Source organism: Tenrec ecaudatus, chromosome 5 (assembly GCF_050624435.1).
Source record: "Tenrec ecaudatus isolate mTenEca1 chromosome 5, mTenEca1.hap1, whole genome shotgun sequence".
NCBI lineage: Eukaryota > Metazoa > Chordata > Mammalia > Afrosoricida > Tenrecidae > Tenrec > Tenrec ecaudatus.
The window spans coordinates 113,964,575-113,992,075 of NC_134534.1; the positions used below are offsets into that span (position 1 = coordinate 113,964,575).

Sequence of the window (27,501 nt, forward strand, 5' to 3'; positions counted from 1 at the left end):
TCCCATTATCATGCTCAGCCTTCATTTGGGTTAATTTCTCTGTTGCATTGCTCTTGCTGAATCCTACCAGGCCTCTCACACCCTCCACTAATTTTGGATCACTTTTTGCTCCCTACTCCCTGGGTTGGTCAACACCACCTCCTTTCCCCCATTTCCCCCTCTCATGTCCCTCTGGAACCATCGGTCCTGTTGTTTTCTCCTCCAGACTGTTCATCCAGCAAATCTTATCTAGATAGATCTGCAGAGATTGTAAAATGCATCAAAAAACAAGGCAGAGGTAGACAGTGACAAAAGAGAGCATAACGATGGCAACCCAAAAGAAAATCAATGACCATAAAAGAATAAATTACTTAAAGAAAAATTTAAAAAATAAAGAAAAACCTGTAAATACATCAAGGTCTGATTTTTGACCTCTAGGCGTGTCCTCCAGTCAAGTCCAATGGGGTGCCATGCTCTGGCCCAAGAGTCTATCCTTTGCACTCCCTCGGGAGCTCCCTGTACTTCCCCCAACCCCTTGCTCTGCTGCAAACATTTAGTGGTTTGCCTCAGTGTTGTGGGGTCAGTTCGGGCCAATCCCGACACTGAGTCTCCAGTGTTGTCCCCCTTAGGGCCATGGGTCAGCGAGGGACATTGTGTCTCATAGTGGGATCAGCCATATGGTCCACTCTGTGCATTGGCTGTTCAGAGAGGGGATATTGTCCTCCAGGCATGGTGGGCCAGGATGTGCTCCACTCTCTTTTCCTCTCCCTTCATTTGCTCCTGTGTGCTCTGATCAGACATGTTCCTCTCCCCGAGCTGCAGCTTCAGTGTTGTCCTCTAAAGTAAACTCTTCTGGGAGGAGGGACAGTTGTCCATGTAGCTGGTATGGGGGCCGAGCCCTCAGGCCCCTCCACTGGCTCCTATCTCCATGTGGGCAAACTGCATTCGCATCCCATAACACTGAATTTAAGTCTGGTCCCTCTTTCCCTGTGAAGACACAAATAATACCCTCTCCTTGGGTGGGTCAGTGCCCTATCCCCCTGGCCCCACTCATCTCTTTTTTTCCTTCAGCTCTTATCACAATCCATATCCATCCATTGTGCCAAACACATTGAACATATGTTGCCATCATCATTTTCAAGACATTCTCTTTCTACTTGAGCTCTTGATATCAGCTCCTCATCTTTTCCTCTGCCCACTCCACTGTGAACCCTTGATGATTTATCATTTTTTCTCATGTCCTACACTGACTGCTGTCTCCCTTCACCCACTTTTATGTTGTCCATCCGCCTGAGAAGGGGTGATATGTAAGATCATTGCGACCCCTTCTTTTATTCTACCTGCTATCTCTATAGGTTCTTCAATCCTGGGTTTCATACACATAAAAAAAGAACAGAAAAACACAGAAAATATTGAAAAACCAAATCAGGCCGAACATGTCTCAAAGGGGGGGAATGAAATGACAAGGTTTTAACCGTTCATGTCAGGTTGACTATTTTGATCCCCTGTAGTCATCTCTCTGATGCATTCTGTTTGGTAACCAGTTTCTTCCCATCCCCCTATTATGCATAGGGGGAAATCACCATAGGCTTGTTTCCTATGCAGATCTCCCTATAGAAAAATATGGTGAAGAAATTAGAGGGTGCCAAGCTATGAGATAAAATAGCTTCTGGGATTTCTAAAAGAGCATCCATCTAAGTGAGATGTCAAATAAGTCCACATGGAAGACGCATACCAACATGAATGACCGATGGTTTGTAAGTCATATCATCCAAAGCATAAGGGGGATTAGGGGTGGATAGTATCAGCCTAAACTGTGAGGTTGGGGTTTGCAGAAGGCTATGGGTGACAGTGGAAGCCCAAGATGCAGGTGTGACTTTGGTGTTTTGTATAAACTTTGCTTTCTGCAAAGTCACTTCTCTGATTGCAACCTCACCTGAACTCCCCCAACAACATCTTTGGTAGCTGCATTCCAAGGCAAGTCATCTCTAATGGTCTATAGTGGTAAACAGTTGGCGTGAGAAATAAAAAAAAGTGAAGATGCCATTGGAAGCGCCCGTTGCACTCCATCCCTCTCCTTACTCCCATGGCCTTTGTTTAGCTGGCGGAGGAAAAAAAAACATGTGCCCGAATCAAAACAGACTTTTACAGAGCTTTGAAAAATGTACCACTTGAATAATTCTCTTTTCTTGATATTTTGCCTAATGCTCATTTTTCTCTGTGCCACGCTTGATCTCTCCTGAAGCTAGAGTAGAAATATTAGTTCCAAAATATGTCTTCATGTGGAATGATTTGGTCTGACCAGAGGCCAGGAGCTTTCAAAACCGTGTTCTGCTGTGGTTAGTGTTGACTTGAATGCTTCTTTGAATTCTGAAGGTCCTGGCTAGTCACTGGAGGTTCTTTCTACTAGTAAGAAATGGAAAGTTAGTTGGCTTCAGGTAGCATAGAAAGGAAGAAAATGTGCATGAAAAAGAAAAGAAAACGAAAAGATAATTTATGTATTGGATCTGAATTTTTTAAGTTCACTTTTTAAATGGAAAGACATTATGAAAAGTAAAAATAATTGCAGATAGACATTACTTGCTAACTCATTTGTTGAAAATGTCTATAAGCTAATTCTATAGTGCTAAGCATTTTGCACATAATGACCACTTAAGTTGTGTTACAGGAATGTTAGAAATGTCACAATCAGCGAACTTATTATCATTTGAATAACTGATGGTAATTGTATTCAACAATAAGGTTACAAAGGCAAACATGAGAGACAATAAGGATTGAAAAAGAAAGGGACACAACAGAAAAGTGGGTGAAGGGAGACGTCGGACAGTGTAAGATAAGACAAAAATAATTTATAAATTTTCAAGGGTTCAGGAGGGAGGGGGGAGCGGGGATGAAGGGGAAAAATGAGGAGCTGATGCCAGGGGCTTAAGGGGAGAGCAAATGTTTTGAGAATGATGAAGGCAACGAATGGACAAATGTGCTTTACACAATTGATGTATGCATGGATTGGGATAAGAGTTGTATGCGCCCCTAATAAAATGATTTAAAAAAAAGAAATAAAGCGAAAGGGAAAATACCTCTGGTCCACTGTAATGGTTTACTTAGTTATTGAAACTGAGCACAACCGTGTCCTCACATTCCTGGCAAGGGAAAGAGAAGCTCATTATCAGGAAGGAGAATGCCTACTAATTCCACAGGAACATGGCTTTGTCTGGCAGTAAGTTCTGAAAGGAACGTCGCTTTCAGGGACAATGAGTGATGGAATGCAAACCTTTTATGAGAACTGCAGAAGTAGATTTCATTTATTCTTCCTGAGAAAGTCAGGGGAGGTTGTGGGAGAGGGACAATGACGTGGTTCCACAAGAAACCTTAAGTGGTCCAAGTATTCATCTTATGGCGCTGCAGTTATCCAGTTGGAGCACCCCCAGGCTTCTGAGAATGGAGGCAAAAGTATTTTTTCTTTCTTTTTTTTTCTTCCCGGGTCCTTGTCCCGGCGGGCGCTTGAGGATAGCACCAGCGATGGGCAGCCGCCGGCACCGAAGACATGACACCGAGGGGACCGGAGTCTGCTCCCTCTGCCTCCGTACATTACGGGGACCGGGACTGCACACCCGGCCCCCGCCAAGAAAAGGAGGGTAAAAGTATTTTTTATTAAACGCTCATTCACAAATACGCTTTGTTGAGCCAGGCCTTGACAGAAGCTAGACTGCAGATGATGAGAATTGTCTTCTCTGACCAAAGCCTGGAAAATTTTGTCTCTGGTGCTGGTTAGGGCCAGATCTGTGCTTGTTGGAAACCAGACAAGCAGATGGTGGGGCTGACATCCTTTTACAAAGACCAGGCAGCCTGACTTTGTGCTCATCCAGGTGGAATGTTCCCCGTCCCTGGAGAAGCACTCTTTGGTAGGCAGACTCAAGCTTGCCAGGAAGCAGCCCTGTTGCCTGCTCAGAACTTGGACCAATGCTTGATTGAGTTCACAGAGCACCGCCCCACGGAGTGTTGTAGAGATGGCGTGGCCTAAAAGCTGTCAGGAGCAGGTGTGATCAGACTGCTTCCTGGCACAGAAAAGGTGCCTGGGCCGCTTTGGTGCTGCCACTTTTGAGAGGCAGGGCTTTCCTCGCCCTCCACTAGGCCAGGACAAGATGAATTAACTGCTGCCTCCACCACCCTAAGTCACTCGAGTGTGGATATATGTTTCTGGTAGGTTCGTTTTGACCGGCAATAAAATATTCTTACCCTAGAGGAAAATTTTGACTTAAACATAATCTTAAGATTTCCTCTTGAGAAATTTTTGCTAACAAGGCTCTTTCTGTCTGAGTACTCTTCTTAGCTTAATCAAAAAACAAAACAAAACAAAACAAAACCCCCAAACTGAATTCACGAGCCTATTTAAAACAACAATAACAACAGCTTCAAAAACCGGACGCAATTCTGACTCCTGGCTCACCTATAGGGCAGGATAGAACTGCCCTTGCCGGTTTCCTTACTGGAGTAGAAAGCTATGGTGGAGCAGCAAGTGGCTTCGAATTGCTGACCTTGCAGATTGAGCCTAATGCATGACCACTCCATCATCAGGGTTCCATGCACAGATGGTTGGGGCATGCGAAAATGGTGTATGTGAAGTCACTTGTGCTTCCATTTGCTGTGACAAGTTTTTGAGAACTAAAGTGAAATACTTAATAATATAAGTACATCAGTTGGAAAGAAAAACCAATTTTCCCCCCTCCTAGGGAAATACACATTCTTTTTTCCTTCTTGGGATTTCACTTACCATTCGTACTGATTCTAAAATTATCCTTGGTTCTGTCTGTGTGAGTTTAAGCATTTTTATTACAGACGAAGAAATTGCTAAACATTTCGAAGTTTCAAAAGGTTCAGATAGAAGAAACTTGAAAAAAACAAACAGACCACTAAGGTGTCATTTTGTTTTACGACATTCGTTTTAGGACTCTCGAGGCAGAGTAATGTAACAGCTGCTTTTTGAAAGGGTGGAGGTTTGATTCCACTCATGGGTGTCTGGGAAAAGAGGTCTAGTGACTCGTTTCTGAAAAATCAGCCAACGGAAATGATAAGACACAGTTCTTCTCTGACACACACAAGGGGGTCTCTGTGAGTCAGAATCAAATTGATGACAACTGGTACGCATGGGTAATTGGATTATTAAATCTCACAGGCAGGAATAAAATCAGGTGTCACAATATTCTTTTCACGTGCCACTGAAATAGCTGATGTCGGGGAATATGTGCCAGACCAGCAGGGCAACCAATGCTCAGTTCCCACTTAACTGCTGCCAACAGGAAATGCTTGTCTAGTTGGGCAGGCCTTCTGCTTTCCTTAAAAGAAGATGGAAATTCTGGTTTTTGAAATGTGAGATCTCCCATTTTTGAAATGCTAATGACAAATATGAAAATAGAAACAAACAAGTAAACAAAGCCCTCTGTGCGAACCAGATCCTAGCGCCGGCGCCTCCTCCTTTGTGAGCACTCCCGCTGGAGAGTGCGACACATCCGCGTCATTGCTGGTGCTCAAAGGTCCAGTCCTACTCTGCTCGGGAGCTGATGCATCTTCGTCATGGCAGTTGTTGTGTCGTGTGTAAAAAGCCAACCTTAAGTTATTTTGTTTTCCTATAATTTTATCTTCTGGTTATGAAGCGTGGCCTCTTCATGGGAAACCCATGATAGGGAATGATAAGCAAACCACTGGATCAATATTTCTTTTAAAAATCATTTTATTGGGGGCTCATACAGCTCTCATCACAAACCATGCATACATCCATTTTGTAAAGCACATTTGTGCATGTGTTGCCATCATCATTTTCAAACCATGTTCTTTCTACTTGAGGCCTTGATATCAGCTCATTTTGCCCCTCCCTTCTTTCCCCACCCTCCCCACTCCCTCCAAACCCTTGATAATTTATTAATTTTTTTCCCATGTCTTACACTGACCAATGTCTCCCTTCACCAATTTCTATTGTCTGTCCCCCAGGGAGAGGGTTATATGATGTAGACCATTGTAATTGGTTCCTCCCTTTCACCCACCACCTGCCCCATTCCTCTTCCCCTCCTGGTATCACTACTCTCATAATTGGTCCTGTGGGTTTATCTGTCCTGGATTCTCTGTGTGACTAGCTCTTATCTGCACCAGTGTGCATACTAGGTCTAGCCAGATTTGTAAGGTAGAATTGAGGTCATGATAGTGGGGGGAGAGGAGGAAACACTAAAGAACTAGAGGAAAGTTGTATGTTTCATCGGTGCTATACTGCACCATGCCTGGCTCATCTCTTCCTTGTGACCCTTCTGTAAGGGAATGTCCAATTGTCTACAGATGGGTTTTGGGTCTACACTTTGCACTCCCTCTCACTCACATTGTGATATGATTTTTTTTTGTTCTGGGTCTTTGATGCTTGACACCTGATCCCATCAATACCTCATGATCACACAGGCTGGTGTGCTTCTTCCATGTGGACTTGGTTGCTTCTCAGCTAGATGGCTGCTTGCTTGTCCTCAAGCCTTTAAGACTCCAGATGCTATGTGCTTTGATAGCCAGGCACCATCAGCTTTCTTAACATTTGCTTATGCACCCGCTTTGTCTTCAGCGATTGTGTTGGGAAGGTGAGCATCACGGGATGCCAGTTTATTAGAACAAGGTGTTCTTGCATTGAGGGAGTACTTAAGTAGAGACCCAATGTCTGTCTGCTCCCGTGATACTTAGAATATATAAATATATAAAATATATTTATATGAACATATAAATATATGAACACATAAATATACAAAATACATAGGTCTATTTCCCTATTGTTATATATAAATATATTTACATATGTACATGCCTGTATTAAGACCTCTATAAGTACCCATTGCCTCCTAGTTCTTTCCTCTATTTACTTTTACTTTCCTCTTGTCCCACTATCATGCTCAGCCTTCATTCTGGTTTCAATAATTCCTCTTGGTTACATTGCTCTTGATTAAGTCCCACCAGGTATGCTATGCCCTCCTTGCCATTGATTTTAGATCACTTGTTGTTACCTTATCCCTGGCTTTGTTAACACCCACTTCCTTTCCCCCACCCACCTTCTCCTCTTTGGTGTCTCTCCAGAATCTTTTGTTCCATTGTTTTCTCCCCCAGGATTGTTTATCCTGCCTATCTTATCTAGACAGACATTCAGAGACAATAATAAGCACAAAGGCAAGATTGAGCAAAACAACAGGAAAAAAACAAAACAAAGCAAAACAGAAAAACAACAAAAACTAAGAACAGAAAAAAGAAAAGCTGATAAATTGTTCCAAGTCTGTTTGTTGACTTTTAGGAATGGTTTTTGGTCGAGTCAGATGAGTTGCCATGCTCTGACCCCAAGTCTATTTTTGGTATTCCCCTGGGACTTCATTGCTTTGCTCCCCTTGCTGCTCTGTTGCTTGCCCTTAGTGTTTTGCCCCAGTGTGGTGGGGTCAAATGGGGCTCAATTCCTGCACTGTGCCTCCATTGTCGATCAACACTTTTCTGCAGAGCATAATTTTTTTTCTTTAGAATAATTCAGACTGTTTAAAAATCTCATGGTGATAAAATATATAGAACAAAAAGTTTGCCTTTTAATCATTTTGAAGTATACGGTTCTGTGGGCTTAATTACATCATCCATTTCCATACAGAGCTCAGGGTTCCTTTAGCGATCACTCTCTTCTTGCTACTTAGACCACCTCTGGTCACTACTAGTAATTTTTTCATCATATTTTCCAATTTTTGTGCTGTAGAGAACTTATATATTGTCAGGTCCAAATTTCCTCTTTCATAGATGTGGGCCCTGGAGATGCGGTAAGGTTACACGTTAGTCAGTGGACAAGCCGCCCATTGACTTGATAATGCTGGTAGTCGCCATCAAGTCCCCGCTCATAGGGACCCTGTGTGTGCAGAGTAGCACTAGCTCAGCTGCCGCCATACGCGCTGAGGAGAACTGACGCCGAGGTTAAGGCCTTGATGTGTAGCTACCACCACCTATCCTCAGGTTACCATTCAACTCCCAACTGTCAGCTATTTTTATGGCATGAGACCATCCGGGCCACCCACAGACGAACATTCATTCAGTTCCTCTTGTGTGCTCAAGCAGTTTGCCAGTTTTCCCAGTAGGCAGGTGACAGTTACAATTGTGACTAAATTTTACAGAAAAGGCAACGGAGGCGCAACGAGGAAGTTAGATGTAAAGCTGGTAGAGGATGCTAACCACACAACTTCTTGCTTTCCATGCACTCGGATTCTTCAGTTGCAGGGTGTCTTGGATTGTTCTGGGAATATGCTCTCCTCAAAGGATGGCACTGCAAGGGTCTGAAGAAACTCGATTATTTCTCGTGTAGCTTGATGTAGCTGTCACACCTGAGAGCACCTGGTAATAGTTCTTTGCTCTTGGTTATTGGTGGTTTTTTCCTTAGGCCCTGGTCATTTGTGAAGTCTATGATATAGAGAGTGGAGATGTTAGTCCTTATCAAAGTTGCTGGATTTATAAGTTCACAGGCCTGACAGAGAGGCCACAAGCTCAAATTTTGGAGGCAGGAAGATCTGGATCCAGATTTAGCCCAACTTTAACCCAACACACTACCAGGGCTTCTCTGCATAATACCTTCTAAAAGGGGAATATTGGTGCTCCTGCAACCCTGTGCTGCGATGGTTGAGTATTTAGCTGCTAACCCAAAGGTTGGTGTTTTGAACATGCTTGCCGCTCTGCAGCTTGCTTCTGTAACGTTTTGCAGCCGTGAAGCCCCTGTGAGTTCTACTCTGTCCTATAGGGTTACTGAGTACTCATCAACTTGAGAGCACTGGATTTGTTTTGTGGTTGTTTGTTTTGATTTACTTCTATGTCTGTGGTCAAAAGGAAGTTGGACTGAGAGGCAACAAGGATCATCTGGGTTTTCTTTCTATGTATGTGCTCACCCTGTGGAGGTGGCATGTCCCTTCTCAAGAACAGGGTTGGAGATGAAGAGGGTGTTCTGAGTCTTCCACGGCCCGTGGCAGCATTATCTGCTCCTGCTCATGGGATGGATTTCAAAATGCTTTCTCCACGTCTTTTTGGGACCTAGAGGCTAGTAGCTATTTTTGTTTGTTTGTTTGTTTGTTTGAAGAATCATCACATTTTCTGTGAAAGGCATCCTATGTCTGAGAGAACTCTGTCAGAGTTGAAATGTCTTCCTCCCTCGGTTGTAGAGAATGGAGTCTGAGTTCTGTTAACTTTTATCAGTTGATCTGACTCTATAATTTGGCTAACTGACATCTATCTATTTTGCTGATCTAGCTTTCTCTGTTTTTCTGCTTATTTGGGGAAGAAAAGACATGGCTGTAGAAAGGGATTGCGATTTGAAGAGTCGCCCTTTGGAATATTCCCTGATATTTCCATTCCCTTTGAAAAATTTTAAATCATTGCATTAGGGGCTTAATACAACTCTTATCACAATCCATCCATACATCATTTGTATAAAACACATTTGTACATTCATTGCCCTCGTCATTCTCAAAACATTTGCTCTCCACTTAAGCCCTTAGCATCAGCTCCTCATTTCCCCCTCCCTCCCCATTCCCCCTTCCCTCATGAACCCTTGATAATTGATAAATTGTTATTTTGTCATATCTTACACTGTTCGATGCCTCCCTTCACCCACTTTTCTGTTGTCCAGCCCCAGGGAGGAGGTTATATGTAGATCCTTGTAATTGGTTCTCCCTTTCCACCCACCCTCTCTCCACCCTCCCAGTATCACCACTTTCAGCACTAGTTCTGAAGGGATCATTTGTCCTGGATTCTCTGTGTTTCCAGCTCTTATCTGTACCAGTGTACATCCTCTGGTCTAGCTGGATGTTTTAGGTAGAATTGGGATCATGATAGTGGTGGTGGGGGTGTGTGTGTGAAGCATTAAAGAACTAGAGGAATGTTTCATCATTGCTACACTGCACCCTGATGGGTTGTCTTCTCCCCACGACCTGTCTGTAATGGAATGTCCAGTGGCCTACAGATGGGCTTTGGGGCCCCACTCTGCAGTCCTCCTCATTTACAATGATATGATTTTTTGTTCTTTGATGCCTGATACCTGAGTGATCCCTTTGACACCTCGTGATCACACAGGCTGGTGTGCTTCTTCCATTTGAACTTTGTTGCTTCTGAGCTAGATGGCCGCTTATTTATCATATCATCAAGTCTTCAAGACCCCAGACGCTATATCTTTTGATAGCTGGGCTCCATCAGCTTTCTTCACCACATTTGCTTATGCACCCCTTTGTCTTCAGCGATCATGTTGGGAAGGTGAGCATTTTGGAATGTCAGTTTAATAGAACAAAGTATCCTTGCATCGAGGGAGTACTTGTGTGGAGGTCCAATGTCCATCTGTTACTTTCATACTAAACCTATAAATATGTACACATAAATCTATTTCACCATTCTTCTATATAAATATATTTACATATGTACATGCTTTTATTTAGAACTCTATAAATTCCCTTTGCCTCCTAGCTCTTTCCTCTATTTCCTTTGACTTTCCTCTTGTCCCACTATCATGCTCAGCCTTCATTTGGGTTTCAGTAATTCCTCTCAGTTACATTACCCTTGATCACGCCTACCAGGCCTCCTACACCCTCCTCACCACCAACTTGGATCACTTGTTGTTCCCTTGTCCTTGGGTTTGTTAACACCACTTCCTTTCCCCCATTTCCCCCTCTCCCATATCCCCCCAGAACTGCCAGTCCTGTTGTTTTCTCCTCCAGTTTGTTTATCCTGCCTATTTTATTTAGATAGACTTGTGGAGATAATAACATGCAAAAAAACAAGAGAAAAGCAAAGCAACAAAAGAAAAGAAAACAACAGCAAAAAGCCAATAACAACAAAGAAAAGCTTGTAGTTAGTTCAAGGACTGTTTGTTGGCCTTTAGGAGTGTTTATGGTTGAGTCTGATGGGGTGCCAAGCCCTGGCCTCAACGTCTGTTTTTGGTATTCCTTGGGGACTTCATTGCTATGTTCCTCTTGCTGTTCTGTTGCACACCGTTAGTGTTTTGCCTCGGGGTGGTGGGATCAGAGTGGGTGCAATTCCCACACAGTGTCTCCAGTGTTGTCCCCTGTAGGGCTATGGGTCAGTGAGGGATGTTGTGTCTCACAGTGGGACCAGTCATATAGTCTTTTCTGTGGATTGGCTGCTCTGAGCAGGAATATTGTCATCAAGGTTTGGTGGGCCAGGATGTGCTCCACTCTCTCTTTCTCCCCCTTCATTTGCTCCCATGTGCTTTTATCAGACATGTCCCTCTCCCTGAGCTGCAGCTTCAGTGCTGTCCTCCGAAATAAATTCTTCTGCAGGAAGGGGAAGGTGTCCATGTAGTTGGGATTGGGGCCAGCCCCCCAGACCTCTCCTCTGGCTCCCTCTTCCATGCTGGCATGTTGCTCCATTCCTTTTCAATTCATTTCCCAAGTTCAGCTCAGGTCATAAAGTCTGGGCTAGAGGGAAGTGTTACTTTTGAGTAATAGTCCCAGCAAACTAACATACTTCGGGAGATGCCTCTGAAACCACTGTTGGTTATTTAGGAGGACCACTTAGAGGAATTATGTGATAGAGTTTTGTGAAAGCACAGAGGAAATCTGTGCAAACATGACCAGGAAGCTGTTTTTCAGAAATGTTTCCATGAATTTGTCTAAAATGACATCTTCTCTCTTCTTTCCCCAAAAGTCACTTATAAGATTTTTTGATAAGTCTAAGGAGAAGAAATTTCTTATCCTAAAGAAATGTCTTTGTAAAAATTCTGAATGACATTTCGAGACTGGGGAACCTTTGGTGACAATATGAAACAAGATGACAAACAGTATGGATTTTGCTTGTTCTCTAATTCCCTGTCAACTTTCTGGTCACCCTTCAAAGCCTGACCTCAAAGTACTAGCTCCATTTGTCTTTCACTGATAAGCCCAGTTGTATGTTGTGGTTTCTTTCACTGAGCCCTCCAGTTTAGATGTTTGCATTGCCTCTTGGAACTTTTTATTTGTGTCTTGCCAGCAAATACTCTGACAGAGAACACTGTTCCTGCTGACTATGTCAGCTCCCTCCAGATGAAGAATTGCTTGGTTGGAAGAGTTGTGGATGCCATTTCTAGCTAGTCTTCCATTTCCTAGACTGAAGGCCTCAAGGGCTTGGGCAGTTTATTTTTTATTATTTAGAAATATAAGCAAGCAATTGGCTTAAATATGAAGCACACGTTTATTCAATCTAAAGCCCTTCTAGATCGGGCAAACTGTTGTCTTTGTTTCTGCATGGTAAGTAAAGTAATGTTATGTTATGCTATTGCCATCTTCGTTTTCAATTTGGAGTCTCTGAGTGGCTAAGTGGTTAACACCTTTGGCTGCGAACTGAAAGGCCAGGTGTTTGAGTCCCTCCAGAGGGCCCTTGGGGATAGGGTTGGAGGGCCCACAGCTCTGACACAGGCAGGTTTACCGTGTATTGGAATCAGCTGGGCGGCAACTAGTTTTGTTTTATTTGTGTTTGTTTCACTCACTCTGTATTGTGTTACTTTCGTGCATGGCTGCTTAAGTCTGGCTGTTGTTAGTGGGGTGGGAAACATTGTAACGGAGGATCGGTGTATCTGTTCAATTGCTTTAACATCAGCAGACATCCCTTCAATATTGGCTCTGTACCAGGAAATGGGGTTGCCATGAGAGAGATGACTGTCTCCCCCTTCTTTTGGGGGAGCTCATCATTCAGTTGGCAAGTTGGATAGGCTAATAGAAAAATTCAACTGTGACTACAAAGTATACTCCTGTCTTATTCTGAAGAACAGTTACAAAGTAAATGCTAAATAATGATTAAAATGATCAGTTGATGGAAGAAGACTGTTCTGAGTAGAAAAAGCATGTTAGCTTTGCCCATTAAGAATTCAAACAATGTTCCAAGTGTTGCAGGGTCCCTGGAAGGAGCCCGAGTGGTGCGGTGGATTAAATGTTGGGCTGAGGTTGGTGACTCAAACCCACCAGCTGCTCCTCCGAAGAAACAGCTTTCTGGGACAAGCCGGGCCGCATGGCTCAGTGAGCGTATCTTCTAGTTCTCTACCCTCACCTGGCTCTGCTTCCCTCCTTCCTAAACCTTGTTTGTTCTTGCAGCTGCTGCTCCTCTGACCAGTGGCAAGGACACGAAGGGTCCAAAAAGACATCCATTGCCAAGATGCTGTTGAGGCACAGGAAATCACCAGTAGGGGGCAGCCCAGCATGTTCCTTAGTTTTCTGGTTCCTGCTCAGGGGCCAAGAGCAGAGGCTCAGACTGCCTTTGCCAAGGCCCGGTTGTCCTGAGGATCACGGATTGAGCTCAGCGCACTTGTCCACCTTCTTCTGGAGACACTGGGGACCCAGCCTCTCTACAGTCTCTTCACTTGGCTTCCCTTGCCTTTCCGTCCTTTTCTCTCTTCTTTTCTCCCTTCTTTTGTTTACTTCTTCTTTCACTCATGTTCTCACTTCCACCTCTGTCCTTTCCTTACTTCACACATTTTTAAATGAAACATTAGAATGTAACAACCTAGCAATCATTCCACATATTACGCCCAAGAGCTCATGCTTTTGCCACTTTTGTCTTATTTATTACATGCATCTTCTTTTCTGACAAAAGAAATACCTGGATAGCGTAAGTTGCTCCACTCCAAGCGACCCACTCCCCTCTTCCTGAGCTGACCTCTTCCAACCCTCTTTTTAATATTTCATGTATGTATTTGACTGTGAACATTGTGTGAGCTTGTTTTCTGTGTAATTTTAAAGCTCACATAAATTGTTGTGTGGGTGTCTCTATGAAATTTTATTTATTTTCTTAATTGGCATGGGGATCTCTTTCAGTTAAAATATATAGATCTAATTCATTCTCACATATGTATTTATCACACTTCATTTTCCTGCCTTTGTATTGATGGGCATGTGTTGTTTCCAACTTGTGACTCTAAATTTGACATTGACTTCATGTCACAATGAATATTTTTGTATATTTGTGAACATTTCTCTTGGATGAATAACTAGAAATGGAATTGCTGGATCATAAAGTGTGCTTAGATACAATTTTCTAGAATACTGATAAAATGCTCTTTGAAGTGGTTTTACCAGTTTACATATCCTCCAGCAGTGTAATACAGAAATTCCTCACATGCTTCCACCACCCACTGCCATTGTATTGATTCAGATTCTTAATGACTTTACAGGGCAGAGTAGAAGTGCTCTGTGGGGATTCTGAGATGGACAAGCTTTGTAGGAACAGGCAGCCTCATCTTTCTTCTGGGAGCTCCTGGTGGGTTTGAACCACAGACCACAAAGCAGCTCAATGCCTACCCCAGTAGGCTACTAGGGGTATTTCCACATGCTGAGAGATGCTTTATATTGTCAAAGTTCAAAAGAAATTGCCTTTTGAATAGCCATTTTTGTTTAACTTCCATCTCCGGATCCCTTTAGGTTGAATGAGCATCTATACAGATGCTAACTTAAGAGGCTGTCACTCACCTTTTCCTCCTACAACCCTTTGCAGTCCAGTCTGTTCTGATCATGAAGGTCCCATGTGGGTCCGAGTAGGACTATGCTTCATTGGGTTTCCAGTGTTTGATTTAAGCAAACACTTTTTGGAAGTAGATCTCCAGGTCTTTTTACAAAGGCACTGCCACCCTCTCATAAGCCCAGTGCATGAACTGTTTGCACAAGCCTTTAGGGCAGCGGTTCTCAACCTGTGGGTCGAGACCCCTTTGGGGGTTGAATGACCCTTTCACAGGGGTTGGCCAATTGATAACAGTAGCAAAATTACAGTTATGAAGTAGCAACAAAAATAATTTTGTGGTTGCAGGTCAACATGAGGAACTGTACTAAAGGGTTGCAGCATTAGGAAGGTTGAGAACCACTGCTTAAGGGTGTACTTTTTAAACCTATTTCCTGGCCCCATTGATGCCTCCACATTTATTTATTTTTTAATTCTTTCCTCTGGGTTTTCCTTTTCAATTCAAGTTAACTCACCCTATTTCATTGCATCCTCAGGGGTGTGGAGGAGCTGAATGTCTGGTGAAATGAAAGACAAATACAACAAAGAGCATCAATAAATAGGAGGAAAGTTCTTGACCGTGCTCGTGTCGCACACACTGAGGACATGAGCCACTGAGCGCTGCAGCACTCTCAGGCGACCCAACACTGACAACTGCTGGTTACCTCGGCAAAATGAAGGGCAGGCTCCCCTGGAAGTCCGTGTAGTCTGGACCCCAAGGACACTTGTCTGTGACACCCAAAGACTCCCTTGCCCACATTATCCTCCCCCACCCTTTTCCTGACAATTGCATTATTTGAAAAGGCAGCAATATTTAAGGCTATCTTGAAGACAGTTCTTTTTGTAAGATACTCTGGAGGAGTGAGGTCTGTGTGTTCTCTTTTAAAAACGTGAGGAGAATGACAGTCTTGGGAAAACGTCTCTAGAGCGTGATAATTTTAGCACATTGCGTGAAAACTTCGGCATTCAACATTGTTCCTGTTGAGCAGTGATCTCAGGTCTCTGTGTGTGGTGGCAGGCTGAGAGGGCACACGTCCTTCCTGTGTGTCTGCTGAGGGCCAGGCCCGAGAGAGAGGGCGCGGAGGGCCCGCCAGAGGAAGCCACTGCCCGTCTTGCCAGTGCCTGGCCTCTGTAACAGGCAGCTTTGCTTAGGTCAGCCCCTTTTTAAACAGTCTTCTCTTGGGCCTAATTTTGTTTTTTTTGTTTTTTGGAGCATTTGCTTATTCTGTTTTTAAAATTGATTTTCTTAAAAAGGGGTGCCCAAATCTTTTTTTAAAAAACATTTTATTAGGGGCTCATACAACTCTTATCACAATCCATACATATCTTACCATACATCTTATCATCATTTATAAAACAATGTGTTAAAGACCCATAGAGGCCATATTATCTCCTCAATTGATTACTGTAGTTTTATTTTTTTTAATTAGCTTGTATTAGTAGCAGCAGAAGTGCATGTTTGTTTTTAATTCCTTAGTTGGAATATGTTAAAAATACAATAACATATTATGCATATTATGATGCACTATGTACTAAAATGTGCAAAATAGGTGAGTACTCAGCATTTGCCTGTTGTTTCAAATGTTTTTTTAATGCTTTATTACAGTCAAATAGATACCAGTGGTTTGTTCTAATATACATGCGATTTGGGGTTTTGATAGGATCTTTGTGAATTGAGGATGAAAATTTTTGACTCATAAATATATTAAATTTCTATCTTAATTTCTTCCAAAAAGAGGAGGAAAATTGATTCTGTTATAATTTTATGTGGTACCTATGTTACTATTAATTTTGTGTGATCATCTATCCATCCATCCATCCATCCATCCATCCATCCATCCATCCATCCATCATCCCTTGTGCAAGAGAGGCACTGCTATGTGCTGTGGTCTATCGTTGGAATTATAACAGTGTATCTTCAAAGAGGTTGTTATCTAAGACAATGGAATAGACAGGTACTCAAATTACTGTAGACAACAAATTAGAGTTCAGGTGATTCCATCATGTAATAATAGTCTAAAATGTTTTTAAATGGTGAAAGCATACATCATCAAAGATTCACCACTTTAATGGTTTCTACAAATACAATTCAGTAAAACTGGTTCCACTCTTCAAATTGTGCTGCCCTTTACCTTCATTAGGGACCCCTGGTGGCACAGTGCTTACTCGTGGGGCTGCTCACTGCCAGGTCAGCAGTTTGAAACCACCAGTTTCACCTTGGGAGAGAGTGTGGTTTTCTACACCAGTGAATAGTTACAGTCTTAGAAACGCACCGGGGCAGTTCTACCCTGTCCTATAGGGTTGCTACGAATCCTCTTTGACTTGATGATGGTGACCTTGGTTTGATTGTGTTTGGTTTTGCCCTCATTATCTTTGAGCTTCATGCCCAGGCTTTCAAGTTACCATTTTCAATTTGATCACACACAAATAATTTTCAAAGGAGCACTGTGCGTGCTTCAAGCTGATGCACTTTACTAATTAAGATAACTTTGATGATAATTTCAATTTAGTTTTGTCGTTTCATGTCTACAGACTTGATTGGACACAAATGACATAAATCTGTTTAGTGGCCTGTGGTCTCGGGCCTGCTGGATCCAAGGGCTCATGCAGCAACTTCAGCTTCTGTTGCTTCTTTGTCATTTTACAGCTCTTTTTCCTTTTGACTTCATTCCTGTACAGCCCTAGGCCTGTGCCACCCTTAGCCTATATCTCAGAGAAAGAGAGAGCCATTTCTTTCCCAGCATTATTCTCTTCAATCACAGCGAAAATGCTCATTGGAATATCTCAAGTCACAAGCCAACCTCCAAAGCCAACCTCCTACTATTTGCAGGGCTAGGAAGGAGTTGGAAGAGACGAACCCCTGCCCCCAGAACACTGGGCATGGTGGGGAGGAGGTGTTTAGGAAATGGGGTTCCTCTAAGGACTACTTGGTACTCTTACTTGTACAGGCATAGGAGAGGAACGAGGGATACAAGATGGAAAGTTAATCGCCTTCAATGCCCTGGAAGGTCGAAGGAGGGAATGATTGTTTATTTTGAAAGTGAGAAGATGCGACTTCCTTACATAACAGTAACATGAAGATCCATTCCTGTTTCTGCCACAATAAGAGTGAGACACCTTTTCAGAGGGAGTATATATATTTTTGAGTTAGCTTCACCTCTGTGCACAGGCGCTGCTTTGAAAAGAGAGGCAAATTGAAATTGCTAGCCACAAGAGCCGTAAAAGGTGAGGCTAAAAAATGAAGCCTGTCTCCCTGGTCCATCAGGGTTTGTTCTTGGTTGCACTCAGTTTGTCTTCCTTTGCTGAATTTAAATAAAACAAAACAGGTGGGGGTTGATGAAAGTGAAGGGATTGCCTGGGGCACTGTGGGAAGGTTGGATGGAAGTGCCTGTTTTGCCTTGCTTTCATTAACTTGCCGACACCGTTTTCACCGTTATTTTTCTTTTGTTTTGCAGTTACATTGCAAATCAGAAAAGGTTAGAAATCATCAACGAAGATGATGTTGGCGCTTATGTGGGACTGAAAAACCTGTGAGTACTCAAGACCTGCTTCCTGTATGAGGTAGTTAGTTTATTGGGCCAAGCTGGCTGATAAACACAGGTGGGGTTAATTGAAGGGCGGAGGGATTAATGGCCTGGTGAGCTCGCCTTTCTAGTTCTCGGGTCTCTTGCTTTCTGATGGTTGGACTCAGGTGAAGCTGCCTTACCCAGTTCCATGTGTTAGGTGGCAAGGCTTACTTCTTGCAAGACATCCCCGAGGAGAAGCCACATGGACCTACCCCGAGGCAGCCCTGGGTGCTGGAGCACCCATGTGGAGACCCCTGCCAGGGCTGAGATGCTTCCATGCTCACTGACTCGACTTTCCTTCTGCAGTCGGCACATTGAATCTGCTTTGTGAGGTGGAGGAGGACATTGTGGATTGGTTGTGGGCTTGGGCCACACTGGGTAGGGATATTTTCTTGATGTGTACTTAAGCTTTATATAAAATTCTCTTTTATACATGAGTTTCTGTGAATTTGTTTCTCTAAAATACCCAGAGGAACACACTGTATCTCGAGGTTTCTCCTGTGCTTGGTGATGGTCAGATGGGCGTTTCCTATTAGTTCTAATGTGCGGACAACTATGTGTTTTCACAGGACCATTGTGGACTCTGGATTAAAATTTGTGGCTCATAAAGCATTTCTGAAAAACAGCAACCTGCAGCACATGTGAGTAAAAGTGGATTCTTTTGCTTCTCAGGTTCCAGCTTGTTCAATATTTTTCATTCTCCTGCTATTTTCCTCCTCTGTCTAGTCTAGGTGCTCACCGTCCTCCCACCCCCTGCCCCCCAAAGAAACCACAGAGAATAGCTAAGAGAATAGCTTACAAGCACTAGCTTTAATTTTGTCAGAGGAGTCATTTTCTTCTTATTTAAATTTATTTTATTTATTAAATCACGTTATTTGAGGCTTATACAACTCTTACATCAATGGATGTACATGATTGTGATAAGAGTTTTGAGTCAAGCACATTTGTACAGTTGTTGCCATCATCATTCTCAAAACATTTGCTTTGTACTTGAGCCCTTGGTATCAGCTCCTCATTTTACCCCCTCCCTCCCTGCTACTCCCTCCCTCATGGACACTTGATAATTTATAGATTATTATTATTTTGTCATATCTTACGCTGCCCGACATCTCCCTTCACCCTCTTTTCTGTTGTCCATTCCCCAGGGAGGAGGTTATATGTAGATCCTTGTAATCATTTCCCCCTTTCCACCCCACCTTCCCTCCACCCTCTCAGTAACACCACTCTCTCCACTAGTCCTGAAGGGATTATATATCCTGGATTCCCTGTGTTTCCAGTTCCTGTCTGTACCAGTGTACATCCTCTGGTCTAGCCAGATTTGTAAGGTAGAATTGGAATCATGATAGTGGGTGGAGATTAAGCATTTAGGAACTAGAGGAAAGTTGTATGTTTCATCGTTGCTACCCTGGACCCTGGCTGGCTCATCTCCTTCCCATGACTCTTCTGTAAGGGGCTGTCCAGTTGCCTACAGATGGGCTGAGGGTCTCCAGTCTGCACTCACCTTCATTCACAATGATATGATTTATTGTTCTTTGATGCCTGATACCTTCAACACCTCGTGATCACACTGGCTGGTGTGCTTCTTCCATGTAGGCTTTGTTTCTTCTGAGCTAGATGGTGCCTTGTTTATCATCAAGTTTTTAAGACACCAGGCTATTTTTTGATATCGTTTGATAGCCGGCACCATCAGCTTTCTTCACATTTGCTTATGCACCAGTCTGTCTTCAGCAATTGTGTCGGGAAGGTGTGTCTTGTGGAATGCCAATTTAAAAGAACAACGTATTCTTGCATTGAGGGAGTACTTGAGTGGAGGTCCAATGTCCATTTGCTGCCTTAATACTAAACTTATAAATATATGCACATAGATCTATTTCCCCACCATCCTATATAAATATATTTACATACGTACATGCCTATATTTAGATTTCTATAAATTACCTTTGCCTCCTAGTTTTTTCCTCTATTTCCTTTTACATTCCTTTTCTCCCACTATCATGTTTAGCCTTCATTTGGGTTTCAGTAATTTCTCTTGGTTACATTGCCCTTTTTGATTCCCTACCAGGCCTCTCACACCCTCCTTGCCACTAGTTTTAGATCACTTGTTGCTCCCTTGTCCCTGGGTTTGTCAACACCACCTCCTTTTCCCCATCTCCACCTCTCCCATGTTCCTCCCAGAACCATCGGACCCATTGTTTTCTCCTACAGACTGTTCATCCAACCTTTCTTATCTAGATAGATCTGTAGAGATTATAAAATGCATAAAAAACAAGGCATAGTTAGACAAAGTGACAAAAGAAAACACAACGATGGCCACAAAAAGAAAATCAATGACCATAAAAGAATAAATTCATTAAAGAAAAAAATTTTAAAAAAGAAAGAAAAACCTATAAATACATCAAGGTCTGATTTTTGACCTCTAGGCATGTCCTCCAGTCAAGTCCAATGGGGTGCCACGCTCTGGCCCTAGAGTCTATCCTTTGCATTCCCTTAGGAGCTCCCTGTACTCCATGCCCCTTGCTCTCCTGCAAGCCTTTTGTGTTTTGCCTCAGTGTCCCGGGGTCAGTCCAGGCTAATCCTGACACTGAGTCTCCAGTGTTGTGCCCCATAGGTCTCTGGGTAAGCGAGGGACATTGTGTCTCATAGTGGGAACAGCCATATGGTCCACTCTGTGAATTGGCTGCTCAGAGAGGGGATATCTTCCTCCAGGCGTGGTGGGCCAGGATGTGCTCCCCTCTCTCTTCCTCCCCCTTCATTTGCTCCCGTGTGCTCTGATCAGACACGTCCTTCTCCCCAAGCTGCAGCTTTAGTGCCATCCTCTAAAGTAATTTCTTCTGGCGGGGAGAGACAGTTGTCCATGTAGCTGGTATGGGGGCTGAGCCCTCAGGCCCCTCCTTTGGCTCCCCTCTCCATGCCAGCACGCTGCATTCGCATCCCGGAACACCAGATTCAAGAAGTCTGGTCCCTCTTTCCCAGTGGAGACACAAATAATACCCTCCCCTTGGGTGGTCCAGTGCCCTATTCTCCCATCACACATCTTCACCTTCCCTCCCCCGCCCCTTCCTTTTCAGTTGGATACCATATGTACCCCTGGACTTAGTCTGGCTCTGCCATACTACCTGGACCAGAGGAGTCTTTTGGAACATCCTGTTCATTCTCTTTCATGAATTCCTGGGCCATTTCCATCTTGGACAGAGCAAAGGCCAGTGGCAGAGTCTGCTGTCTAAACTGTCCTGGTACAGCATTCTTGATTCTCTCCCTTAGACTCATTACATGATCCCTGGAAGACCTCAAACCAAAACAGTGGAAAGAAATGGAATTGGCCTTGCCCTTTTTGAGAAACTAACAAATAACTGAATGCCACCTCTCTACCCACACAATAGACCATGTTTGCCCAAATATGGCAGGGAGGGGATCACTTATAGAACAGACCAAATATGTTAATAATTTGAAATGCTTTTGTCCAAGTCAAGTTGATATGCTGTCCATTAAAGTCAAATGGAAATAATGGAAAAGGGGAATTGTCAGGTTGTTTGCTGCTAAAGCCTTTTAAATCATGTTAAATCCTATTAGTCGATGACCCAGCGCCAATAAGGTGCAGCGTGCCTCATATGTTCCTCTATTAAATAAAGACTACATTGAGTGAAGAATGCTTATTCACCCCTTGACTCGATAGCGGTGAGATCAGATTGTTTTCCCAGCCACCCTGGCATTTTGGTGTCTGTTGCTGAAAGAGCATTGTTGTTTGGAGTTGCTGTTGTGTTGATTCTGACTCGCATGGACCCCGTGCGTGGAGAGCAGAACTGCTCCACAGAATGTCCGAATTACAACACCGAGCCGGTCTTCTGCGGCCTCTCGGAGCGTGTGTGACCCGTCAGTCTGTAAACTAGCAGTTAAATGCCTAACCGTTTGTGGTATCCCAGCATGTTCCGCATTCATTGGCGTTTTGAGTAACTCTCTTAGAAAATAAACCTTACATATTTCATAATGCACAGTGTACATACAGGTTTCTCACCTGCATATCACACTTACTTTGTTTTTCAGAATTGGCAGGGGAGTATCTTTGTTATCTCCTGCTGCTAAAACAAACATAGCACAAGGGAAAGGCTTTAACAGACAGAAGCTCACTCTCTCACCGTGCAGGAGGCTAGAAGCCCAACTTCACAGCGCTGGCTCCAGGGGCAAGCTTCTCTCTAGAGGCTCTGGCTGAAGGCCCTTTGTAGCTTCTATGAGCCTGGCATTTCTTAGGATCTCCATGGATATTGCCATCAATCTTCCCCTGGGTCTAGGAGGCTCGTAGTGTTGTGCCCCTTGCTTCCAAAGAATGTACTTTGCTTCCGACTCTCCTTTCTTGTGGTAGTGAGGTCCCTCTGATCTCTGCTCACTTGTGTGATCTCTATTAAATCTCAAAGGAGATTGACTCAAGATGCAACCTAAGTCTGAAGATTGTATCCTGCCTTATTAACACAACTGCCTCTAATCATGCTGCCGCATTCAGATCTATAACACATAGGCTAATTCGATCAGATCACAAAATAGAGGTTCGTTAAATAATATTGAGTATCATGCCTTAGACAAGTTGACATATATTTTGGGGAGATACAATTCAGCCGATCTCAGGGAGTTATTTTTCATTCTCATTATATAGACACAGAAATAGACTACACATCCTCAAGTCTTGCCCACGTATACAGATAGCAAATGACAGAGTTCTGGTTCCAGAGCTCATTCCTCAGTCATATTCTTACGATAGAAGTATAGAAATGAAACCTGCATTACATAAGTAGACAGTGAGCATTGATCCATGTCTTTTGCTTGGGGACAGAAACTGCTCTCAACTGACTTTGATCTCTGAGGGCAGATTTCCAGGACACTAGGCAAATTGTTGACATTATGGAAAAGCCTTCATCTCATAAAGTAAATATCATAACTTTATAATTTACAATTAGTATTAAAGGTGAAAGTTTTTTGAAACTATTTTTTAAAATCTGTAGCATTACAATATACGACATAGTGTAGAAATGTGATAAAACTCCATGGAACTTTATTAACACATTTTACTTAAATGCTTTTGGCATCATCTCTATAATTGATTTGCCTGCACAAATTTGCTGTCTGCATAGGCCTTGATAGAATAAACAAGAGAGCAGTTGGACAGGAGAAAAAAGGCAAAGTGCTCCTAATGCAATCACTTGAGTGTCATCAATGACCTCAATGGTTAAGGTCTGGTATTTTCATTACAGCTGAACTTGGCCCTAAATTACTCAACAGCCACATATAAAAAAATCATTTTATTGGGGGCTTGAATGACTTTTATCATAATCCATACATCCATCCATTGTGTCAAGGACATTTATACCTTTGTTGCCATCATCATTCTCAAAACATTTGCTTCCCTCCCCACCCCACCCTCACAAACCCTTGATAATTTATGAATTATTATTTTGTCATGTCTTACACTGTCTGATGTTGCCCTTCACCCACTTTTCTGCTTTCTGTCCCCCAGGGAGGAGGTTCTATGTAGATCCTTGTAATCGGTTCCCCCTTTCTATCCCACCCTCCCGGTATCGCCACTCCCAACACTGGTCCTGAAGGGGTCATCTGTCCTGGATTCCCTGTGTTTCCAGTTCCTGTCTGTACCACTGTATATCCTCTAGTCTAGCCAGATTTGTAAGGTAGAATTAGGATCATGATTCAGTGGGTGGGGGGGGAGGGGGGTGCATTAAAGAACTAGAGGAAAGTTGTGTGTTTCATCGTTGCTATATAGCACCCTGATTGGCTCGTCTCTTCCCCGTGACCCTTCTGTAAGGGGATGTCCAGTTGCCTATAGATGGGCTTTGGGTTTCCACTCCACACTGCCCCTCATTCATTATTTTTTGTTCTTTGATGCATGATACCTGACCTCTTCGACACCTTGTGATCACACAGGCTGATGTGGTTCTTCCATTTGGGTTTTGCTGCTTCTGAGCTAGATGGTAGCTTGTTTATCATCAAGTCTTTAAGGCCCCAGATGCTATATCTTTTGATAGTCAGGAACCATCAGTGTTCTTCACCACATTTGCTTACGCACCCACTTTGTCTTCAGCGATCGTGCTGGGAAGGTGAGCATCCTGGAATACCAGTTTAATAGAATTAAGTATTCTTGCATGAGGGAGTCCTTGAGTGGAGGTCCAATGTCCATCTGCTACCTTAATACTAAACCTATAATATATGCACATATATCTATTTCCCCATCCTCATATATAAATATATTTACATAGGTTTAGGCCTGTATTTAGACTTCTATAAATGCCCTCTGCCTCCTAGTTCTTTCCTCTATTTCCTTTTACTTTCCTTTTGTCCCACTATCATGTTCAGTCTTCTTTTGGGTTTCAGTAATTCCTCTCGGTTACATTGCCCTTGATCAATCCCTACCAGGCCTCTTACACCCTTCCCACCACCGATTATTGAATCATTTGTTGTTCCCTTGTTCCTGGGTTTTAACAACCACATTTTGCTGTCTTTTTAACCATACCATTTTATAAATGCTGTTATTTATACAGTGGACTATGGCTAATGCCATTGATTAATAGATTTATTAATTATTTTACTGATTTTCATACATATATAGTAATTTTCTCAGTGCATGTTATTTATATAAATACCACAGTCACAGTGCATATTTTTTCATGATGATCTATGGTAAAGTAATTTTAGTGGCGTTCTTTGGTTGGTGGTATGCTGGTTAAGCACCTAGATGCTAACCCAAAGTTCATTGTTCAAACCTAGCAACCACTGTGCAGAAGAAAGATGTGACAGCCAGTGTGACGATGTGTAGCCTTGGAAACTCTGTGGGGTCCTGCTCTCTCCTGTAAAGTTGTTATGAGCTGAAACTGATTCAGTGGTCGCAGGTTTTATGTAAGGTATACAACTTACATAGAGCCAAGTGTTCAATAGGAAATGACAAAAATAGACATGTTCAATGTAGTACCCTTAAAAGTTCAAAAGCAAATCATTGATCACACTGTACCAAGTTTATGGACATGTATCATACCAAAAATGAAACCAATTGCCATGGAGTCAGTTCCAAACCATGGCAAGCCCATGAATGTCAGAGTACAGCTGTTTTCCAAAAGTGGTCAGTGACTGCCTTTCTGGAGCAGGTTGCCAAACATCTCTCTTCTAGAACCTCTGAGTAGACTTGGACTTGATATTTATTATCAAGCCAAACCAGACCCACTGCCACTGAGTTGAGTTTGACTCATGGCTACCCTAGAAGATAAAGTAGAACCACACCTTAGGGTTTCTGAGACTAAATCTTTGTGGAAACAGACAGCCTCATCCTTCTTCCACAGAGCGACTGGCGGGTTCAAACTGCTGTTCTTTAGGTTAGAACTGCAGTGCTTAATCCACTGTCTGCTGCCAGGACTTAAAAATATTTACTATACATCTGAAACTGACTGCCACCAACTTGATTCCAACTCATAGAGACCATATAGAACAAAGTGAATTGCTCCCGAGAGTTTCCAAGAACTGTACATCTCTATGAGAGCTGATAGTCTGAGTTTTATCCCTTGGATCAGTTTCTGGGTTTGAACTACTGACCTTATGTTTAGCAGACCAGTGCTTAGCCCATGGCACCACCAGGCCTTCTTATATCTGTTTTAGTCGCTGTTTAATCTAAGGGACTGTGAAATTGGTAAGCGTTTAGATAGCTGCAGAGTTGCAATAAAAGATCACTGAACTTCACATGATGGAAAAGGCTACAGCATCCCAAATATGAAATGACATCATTTGCTTTTCAGATGGTAGAGGGGGCAAAGGGAGTCGAACCTTGCGTCTGCCTTCCCTGGTCTTAGCCTCAACCTCTGATTACCAATGAGGACTCCGGGAATGACTTGGCTGTCCCAGCTCGCCCACATGTAAACTGCTCTCATTCAGTGTGTGCAGGAGCTGTGAGGAGATGTATAAGGAAGCAGTAGCTCTCTGCACTTGGAGTATTGGATTTTCTCTCAGGGTTTCTGCAACCATATAATGGTCTGCACAAGGACATTCTATTTTATGTCAGGTGTTAGGGAGATTCAACTTAAAAATCACTCTCCCACGCTCCCTCACCAAGACCAGTTGTTTTTGCGTCAATTCTCTCTCATAGTGAGCTCGGGTGTCAGAGTAGAACCATGCTGCAGAGAATTTTTAATTGTAGGCTTCCCAGAAATCAATGGCCAGACCTTTCTTCCCAAAGCCACCAACCTCCTGGTTAGCAGCTGAGCACCCTAACCATTTCCACCACTCAGAGACTTTGCGCCTCTACCTGATGTGTCCATGTTTCGCACCTCTTGGTGGCTCTCCAGAGCCTCTGTGGCTGGTCACTGCATTTCATTGTTTGTGCTCAGCCTCCAAGAATCCAGTGACTGTGAGAAAAACAGCATTGGGTTTCCCTGGGACTTTGACGAGGGACTCATTAGTTCCTTAGCAAGGCTCAATAATCAAATAAGAAGAAGAGTGTTGGCTTTTCCCTCCCTTCCTCCTTCCTGGCTGTTGGCCCAATAATAAATATGGTTCATAAAACTCATCTTGTTCTCTGGCCCATCCCCCTGCTCTGTCCTGGCTGTTGGAAGAACATGCGCAGAGGCAGCTGTGCCCAGGGGAGGCAGTGTGTGCGCTGACGGGAGGACCTGTAACAGAAGTTTCCACTGTCTTTGCCTTTCCTCTCTTCTTGGGGAGGGAGAGCACGCTCCCCTGCCCCCAACTCTGAAAGATGGGAAATGCTGATCAAATGAAAACATCTGTGCTCCAAAGATTGTGACTTTGACTTCTCAATTTACTATACTCCAGAGTGACCCATTCTTCATTCATGTTCCAGAGGAAGAAATATACGTGGGCACATTTTACAACTTTCCAGGGGATTTTTTTTTTCATGTGGGTGAGCACTTCACAGTCAGTGTGAACAGAGGAGATTAAAGCATACAAGAAGGATAGACTTGTGTAGGTATGGGTTTGGGTGAGCAAAAAGAAATCTTAGTAGAGAATGAAGCTGGGAGTGCACATGCACACATGAGACAGCTGGCACCTTCTTTGTCAACAGACTGGCCATAGCTTTTGTAGTCGGGGCCAACTCAAGGCCGCCCATGTACAACACAGTAGAGTGGCACTTGGCCCTCCACCATTTTCACAGTTGTTAATATGCTCAAGGTCTATGATGTGGCACTTGTGTAGCTTGAGTGCCTTCCAACCTAGAAGTGGTAGACAGCATTCTTTTTTTATTGTCCTTAGGGTTTATTTTTTCCTTTAAAAATCATTTTATTAGGGGCTCATACAACTCTTATCACAATCCATACATATACCAATTGTGTAAAGCAAATTTGTACATTCACTGCCCTCATCATTCTCAAAACATTTGCTCTCCACCTAAGCCCCTGGCATCAGCTCCTCATTTTGCCTCCTCCCTCCCTGCTCCCCCACCCTTGTGAATGCTTGATAA

General features: G+C 43.2%; 1 protein-coding gene and 1 non-coding gene across 3 annotated transcripts in view; one reads left to right on the forward strand and one right to left on the reverse strand.

The window, feature by feature from the left end:
* Positions 1 to 27,501, forward strand: part of NTRK2 (neurotrophic receptor tyrosine kinase 2) — a 494,743-nt gene that overhangs the window by 25,088 nt on the left and 442,154 nt on the right. For both annotated transcript variants that reach the window (XM_075549850.1, XM_075549851.1), the window contains exons 3-4: positions 17,934 to 18,008; positions 18,614 to 18,685. In XM_075549850.1, coding sequence (XP_075405965.1) covers positions 17,934 to 18,008; positions 18,614 to 18,685 — 147 coding nt within the window. The remainder of the gene's footprint in view (positions 1 to 17,933; positions 18,009 to 18,613; positions 18,686 to 27,501) is intronic.
* LOC142449599 (small nucleolar RNA SNORA57) lies at positions 3,463 to 3,614 on the reverse strand. Its single transcript, XR_012784736.1, has one exon. It is a non-coding gene; the product is annotated as a small nucleolar RNA SNORA57 (small nucleolar RNA).